Source organism: Corvus hawaiiensis, chromosome 6 (genome assembly GCF_020740725.1).
Source record: "Corvus hawaiiensis isolate bCorHaw1 chromosome 6, bCorHaw1.pri.cur, whole genome shotgun sequence".
In the NCBI taxonomy this organism is placed as follows: Eukaryota; Metazoa; Chordata; class Aves; order Passeriformes; family Corvidae; genus Corvus; species Corvus hawaiiensis.
Genome location: NC_063218.1, coordinates 2,529,752 through 2,536,869, shown reverse-complemented (window position 1 = coordinate 2,536,869; position 7,118 = coordinate 2,529,752). Strand labels below are relative to the sequence as shown.

Sequence of the window (7,118 nt, the reverse complement as noted above, 5' to 3'; positions counted from 1 at the left end):
AATTAAGGATGCCACTGCAACATTTCCCTTTTTGCAGTCGGCTCCACGAAATTGGCATTTGCCCGTGGTCACCCCATAAACGCAAAGTCTCCGACTTCTCCGGCCGCCCCGGAATAGTGAGGGGAGCTGCGAAATTCGGAAATGAAGCGACTGGAGAAGAGACGGCCCCAGGGCAGCCTTTGAGTCAGGCATGGAGCGGTAAGGCAGAGCAGCAGGAGGGCTGCCAGCAGCAGGGAGCATCTCAAGAGAAAAGGCCAGCGTGGGTGCCTGGGGACACGCCGGGATGGGAACTCGAGGACCTTTCCCTCCCCTGGGGACCTCCCCCGTGCTGAGATGAAGCAGGAATGGAAGTCAAGTCATCAGAGGGAGGGGGATTCAGTAAATTCGTTCCCATTTAGCCTTTCCTAGGCACAGCCCGCGGGGAGGGGAGAGCTCCCTCCTCCTCCTCACCCCCGCCAGCCAGGGCTGGCCGGTGCAACAAACCCTTCCCCATCTGGTTTGAGGAAAATTCCGGGGTTTTATAGGGCAGGGATGAAATCTGGAGGCTATAGTTAGCAGCAGACAATGCAGTCCCCCTCCCAGAAGTGGCTCATGGCCTCGTGCTCCTCCTTCCTGCCCCGAAAATGTTGCATCTTAGCAGAAATCAGCAATTAGGGCCCCAGACCTGCGGATGGTCAGTGCCCGCCTCGCCGGGGCCAAGGGATATTTATAGAGGACAAAGGGAATTTGCTGGGAACATGCAATTATTTCTGCAGCCTGTGGAAAAGGCACTGGATGCTCCTGGCACTGTGGATGCTGAAGGTGCCAGGGGAGGGGGGCAGTGGGGCATTCCAGAGGGGCACAGCCCCACATCTCCATCCCCGTCCCTCTCCCAGGGGGTTTGGAAGAGGGATGGATGGAGAGCAGGCAGCATCCAGGGATGCTCCAGGCTCCTGGGCCCCAGCCTTAAACTGGGACATGGCTGCATCCAGGGCCACAGGGCAGTGGTGTGGGCTGGGAGAAACCGCTCTGGAAGCTTTACTGATGTTTCTTCCATGCGAAAACAGGCTCTTCATCATCATCTTCATGGAATCCCAGGATGGTTTGGGTTGGAAGGGATCTTAAAGATCATCCAGTTCCACCCCCTGCCATGGGCAGGGACACCTTCCCCTATCCCAGGTTGCTCCAAGCCCCATCCAGCCTGGCCTGGAACAATTCCAGTGATCCAGAGGCAGCCACAGCTTCTCTGGGCACCCTGTGCCAGGGCCTCAGCACCTTCAGAGGCAGGAATTCCATCCCAATATCCCATCTAACCCTGCCCTCTGGCAGTGGGAGCCATTCCCTGTGTCCTGACACTCCACACCCTCTCCCTGTGAGAGGATAAATACACTGAGGATCAAGAGACGCTCCAGAAACTGGGAATGGGGACACAGAAAGGTTGTGGGTGTTGGTACCTTCCACAGTTTTCCTTGGCTGGAGGAAAGAGGTGCCAGGATCAGCAAACCTGGCAAAACCACAAGGAAAAACTGGCCAATTATGTTCTGAGTTTAATTAGCACCAGTGGGAGACGGGAGGGTGGTCCCGGGTGCTGTGGAGGAGAAAGGCAGCACAAACCCCCCAGCAGACACTGGAGAATCCACGTGCTCCACCCAAAAACATCCACTCAGGATCCTGCTCGGAATCACACCTTGAACCAACACTGTGGAGCTCCCTCCCTTGGGAAAACCCACCTGGGTGCTGCTCCCAAACACCCATCCCAGTGTCCCTACAGGAGGAAGAGGGAGGAAAGGGAAGTGTCACACAGTGAGTGCTGCCCATCCCCTGGCCGAGGTGGGGAGCAGGATTGGGATCTTGGGGGGCTGGGACAGGCTCTGCCCAGCCAGCTCCACAAGGAGGGGTTCAACCCTTCATCCCCACAGCTCCTGAAGGTTGGGGACCGCCCTGAGCATCTCACCAGGATCCGTACTACGGACACTCCACGTATTTCAGGAGCTCCCACCTCGCCTCCTCCCAACTCCAGAGCGCTGGAACTGGCTGTCACTTCCACAAAAATCACCAAAAATCAGGATTGAAAGGCTCAGCCCATCCACTGCCCTGCCTGGGGCAGGAGTTTCCTTAACCTGCTTTCTGGAGCCAGGACTGCCGGAGCAGAGAACGCAATAAATGCAACGTTGTCCTTAAATTCAGCCGTGTTCCAGCTCTCCCTTAAGCCTGGGAGCATTTTAGATCTCCAAGAGTCGAAGTGATGCAAACAACTGTCACTTTATTGTCACGTCCAGCCGTACTGCAAAAGGCACACAACAAACTTCATTGGTACAAAAGAATTTCGCTCCGGGGCTTTTCATGTCATTTTCCTTGAGTTTTCTATTTTTTTTTTTTTTTTTTTGTTTCCTTTTGCAACACAGTCACTGGGCTCTCCCATCGCCCTGATGGGAAGATCCTTTCACAGAAAGGACTATTTTGTGCAGACAGACAGCCCCTTATTGCAGGGGGAACGGCCCCAAGGGTAGGCGGGCACGGCCACCCCCGGCCCCTGCCGGAGCCGCCCCGGCCACCTGCAGAATAACTGGGAATAAATGGCACCTCTGTGTCCCCCTGCTCCCTGGCACTGCTGCTGTTTGTAGGGATAAGCTCCATCAGAGCCCTCAACAACATCCCAACCCCATCACTCCGATCCCATCACTCCAGCTTCGACTGCAGGACAATGGGATGGGGAGGAGAAAAGGAGAGGCCCTGCTTTGGCTGCCCCCTCCCCACTTCAGAGCAGCGTTGAGCATTTCTTTACACGATTTATCCCTTTTTTCCCTCCAGCTCTGGGTTTCTGCAGGGTGAGGATCCCATGGAGAGCACCCAGGGTGGTGCTGCAGCCCCCAGGGGCTGCCACAGCGGGGAAAAAGAGGCTGGGGATGAATTTGGGGAATTTTCCTGCCTGTGCCAGCATGGAAGCTCACGCTGCTGGTGCACACACTGCAAACCCAGCCATGGATGGGGTCTGGAGTCACAAACCTTATCCCAGCCATGGATATGGCACCCAAAGAGAGATTTTTGGGGTATTTGGTGGGGTCTCCCCCAAGCCAGAGCGGGATACACAGCTGAGCCCCAGGCAGCATCGCTCCAGCTGCCCTGTGGGGATTTAGGGAGAGCAGGATGCTTTAGGGACCCCCATCCTGCCCTGTGGGGATTTAGGGAGAGCAGGATGCTTTAGGGACCCCATCCTGCCCTGTGGGGATTTAGGGAGAGCAGGATGCTTTAGGGACCCCATCCTGCCCTGTGGGGATTTAGGGAGAGCAGGATGCTTTAGGGACCCCCATCCTGCCCTGTAGGGATTTAGGGACCCCCATCCTGCCCTGTGGGGATTTAGGGAGAGCAGGATGCTTTAGGGACCCCATCCTGCCCTGTGGGGATTTAGGGAGAGCAGGATGCTTTAGGGACCCCCATCCTGCCCTGTAGGGATTTAGGGACCCCCATCCTGCCCTGTGGGGATTTAGGGAGAGCAGGATGCTTTAGGGACCCCCATCCTGCCCTGTAGGGATTTAGGGACCATCATCCTGCCCTGTGGGGATTTAGGGAGAGCAGGATGCTTTAGGGACCCCATCCTGCCCTGTGGGGATTTAGGGAGAGCAGGATGCTTTAGGGACCCCATCCTGCCCTGCCAGCATTTGGATGTTGACATTTTTCCCATAAAACCCCTCAGGCAGGGCCAGATCAAGCTCTGGGGCGGGGACACGGTGCCAGTGGCACGGTCCCACAGCAGCTCTCCCATATCCCAACATCCCAAGGGATTTTTTAGTGCACTCTGCCTATAGCTACGCTCCATTTCTTTTGGTACCAGCTCCCCTTTCTCAGCTCCCTCCCCCAACATTTCTTATAAAAATAAGATTGTGCTTATTTATAAAATAATTACAATTTTTTTTTGGTTTGTTTTTTTAAGAAAAAGCTTCCAGTTAAAAAAAAAAAAAAAACGGTGGTATATCAAAATATGGCAAAACTTTGGCTGTCAATGGCTAAACTCTAATTAAAAATACCCACTACAAAGGCATTGTGCTGTGATCATCAACTCTGCAATGCTTCACCCTCCGGAACCGACGGCAAATATTCCACCTGGGCTGTCTGGCTTCCCTGGGACGCACTCAGAAACCACCCTGGGATTTTCCACGTCACCATCATCCTCTGGCAGAATGATTCCAACTGTAAGACACCTAAAGACGCATGGAAAGCCTTGGGAAACGGGAACGGAGACGGCAGCGGGAAGAGCCACACGGACGAGGCGGTTGGATGCACGTTCTCCTCGAGAGGAAAGTCTGTTTTCTCACCTTAGTGCTTAGGAAAAATATAGGATTGCTGACAGAGTTCGTGAAAGAAGAGAGGCAGATCCTTTGTATAAAAGGTGTTTTAGAGCAGGAGTAAAACACAAATGGGTCTATAAGATCCAGACATATATAAACATACATACCTTGATATATTTATATATGTATTCTCTAGATAGTCAATGTTTGGGATGCATTATTGCATTATCCTTATAGGGGATTTATCTTTTTCCATCCTCCTTTGCTTTCTTCTTCTTTTGGTTTTTTTTTGGGGTGGGTTTTGGGTTTTTTTTTTGGTTTTGGGGGTTTTGCTCTCAAAAAAAAAAATTAAAAAAAAAGATAAAAACAAGTTGCAAATGGCTCTGAGAGCTTCCAGCCATCATCCACCTGGCTGGGACTGCTGCGGCCTGATCTCCAGCACAGGTTTTTGGACAAACTGGGATCATGCTCTGCCCCAGGAGCTGCTGGCCGTGCCTTCCTCCATGGAACATCACCGTGCCCGGAGATCCCTGGCTGGTTATTGCTTGATTCTCCCTTCCCATACTGGCCTTTAGGGTTATTTACATTTCTTTGGCTTGGCTTGAACACGACAGTCTGGCACTTTCCAGCTGCCTCGGAGTCACCTGGGGGCAAGGAGGGGGAGAGGCCACCTCGCCACGAGGCCACGAGAAAACACGGGTGGGCTTCTGCCGGCTCAGACGGAGCCGTGCTCCTCCCAGTCGGAATAAGACAACTTGTGTTTGGCACAAACTCCTCTGGAACCAACTCCGTGCCCGGGCACCCCCATCCCGCCCCTTATCCGGACAATCCTCCGGTGCAGTGCCACAGTTCCCATGGTTTGCAGGGAGCGGGGCGGGGGGAAGGCGGCGTCGGAGCCTCCCCACGCTCAGACCACGAACTCGGGGACTTCGTCGTGGGTCAGATCCAAGGAGAAATATTTGCTGGTTCTTTTCACCGGGAAGGTGTCCTGGATGTTGATGCACTGCTGGGCCAGGCAGCCGTTGCAGTAGAGCCCGTCCTCGTCCAGGCCGTGGGCGCAGCCGAAGGTGAAGCTCTGCGCCGTGTCCTGGCACAGGTTCGCCAACTGCAAGAAGTCCTTCTGGTAGAGCCGGATGTCATCCAGGCTCAGGCTGTGCCGGTCCGTCGACGTCTTGGGTTTCCTGCACGTCGTCTGAGAAAAGCCAAGAGGAGGCTCAGGGTCTGCCAGGGAGCCCAGGGGGTTGGGGAATCCCAAAGCCCCCAGTCCCACGTACCTGGGGTAAGGAGTCGGTGCTCTGCCCCCGCAGCTTCACCACCGTCTCCGAGGAGCTGGAGGTGGAGGAGCTGATCTCCTTCACGATGAGTCCTGCACGAAGGAGAGAGGAAGAGGAGGGTGCCAAGGTTATTTTGGGGTGGCTCAGCTCTGCTGGGATCCACTCTTGCTGTCCATGGGGACAAAGGCTCCCTCAGCGCAATGCAGGGTCTTCAGCCCTACAGCTCCACTTGCAACCAGCGTTACCTACAAAGCCTCCCAAATTTGCCCCAAAATGGCATTCAAGGCTGTCCCCAGGGAGCCTGGCATCCCAAAGACCTCCCAGTAGCTCCCAGCACAGAGCTGGAAATGCAGGTGACTTTCTGGGTGCAGCTCCAGAGAAGATCATCAAGTCCAACCATTCCCTGAACACTGCCAAGGCCACCACTGCCCTGTGTCTCCAAGTGCCACATCCACAGAGCTTTTAAATCCCTCCAGGAACAGGGACTCCACCACTGCCCTGGGCAGCTGTGCCAGGGCTGGACAAACCTTTGCAGGAAGAAATTTTCCCTGATATCCAATTTAAACCTCGCCTGGCACAACTTGAGAGAGGTTCCTCTTTTCTTTACCCCACCTCTCCTTCAACCCATTGGGTGAACAGCTTTTCCTCATGTCCCAGTGGACACCCTGGGCTAATTCCACTCTGCCAAACACCAAAGAACCACAGGATGACCAGGGTTGGAAGGGACCTTAAAGATCATCTCATTCCAGCTCCCAAAGGCATGACTTGCACTGGGGGATTGGGAAGAGAAGCGGCCACCACCTTACCCGAGTGCCCGTTGAACTTGCGGGACAGCAGCATGTCCTCGGTGATGTAGACGCACATGTCGGGGCTCACCTCCATCTCCCCGGCCTGCTCCAGCTCCCGGGGATCATCCACCAGCATCTCAATTTCTGCGGGACACGAGGAGACAGGACAAGTCAGGTGTGCACCTTCAGAGCACCCTCCAAGCCCAAAACCACTGCAAAACCCAAACCAGCGCCTCACCGTCATCCTGGGAATCCTCCTCCAGCCGGTCCTTCCCGCCGCTCTCCACGCCGGAGGTGTGGGAGCTGCCGTGGCTGGTCATGGAGCTGCAGGTCTTCAGCTTGCGGTGGGCGCCGGTGCCCGAGAATCCGTCCTCGGGCCCCATCTCCCGGGGTTTGGGGTCGGCCTCGATGCCGGAGGTGTGGGAGCTGCTGTGGGAGACGGTGGAATGCCGGGACAGCCGCTTGTGCCGGATGCTGCCGGCGCTGCTGCCGCTGGCGCGCGAGCGCTTCTCCAGCTGCTCCATGTCCAGGTCCAGGGTGTCGCTGATGTAGGATTCCCGGTACTGCTTCTTCTCTGCAAGGGGGGCACGGAATCAGCACGATTCCCACGACCCCCAGGGAAACCGGACCCCCTGGAAGGGCATGGACCCCCTGGCACCCAGAGGAATTGTCACCCGAGCCCAGCGTGGTGGCACAGCTGGAGACGGTGACAGAGGGATGGTGGGGCAGGAGCCCCAAACCTGCTGTGCTCTGTGAGGGGCTGTCCCTCCAACAGAGGAAGAGGAGGAGGA

The 7,118-nt window shown here is 55.6% G+C and overlaps 1 protein-coding gene across 5 annotated transcripts in view; it reads right to left on the bottom strand.

Annotated features, from left to right (window-relative positions):
- Window positions 1-2,222: 2,222 nt before the first annotated feature.
- FRMD6 (FERM domain containing 6) overlaps window positions 2,223-7,118 on the bottom strand; it is a 38,680-nt gene continuing 33,784 nt past the window's right edge. For all 5 annotated transcript variants that reach the window (XM_048307494.1, XM_048307498.1, XM_048307495.1 and 2 more), the window contains 4 exons: window positions 6,566-6,901; window positions 6,346-6,471; window positions 5,540-5,631; window positions 2,223-5,457 (listed from right to left, as the gene is read on the bottom strand). In XM_048307494.1, coding sequence (XP_048163451.1) covers window positions 5,173-5,457; window positions 5,540-5,631; window positions 6,346-6,471; window positions 6,566-6,901 — 839 coding nt within the window. In that variant the 3' untranslated portion in view covers window positions 2,223-5,172. The remainder of the gene's footprint in view (window positions 5,458-5,539; window positions 5,632-6,345; window positions 6,472-6,565; window positions 6,902-7,118) is intronic.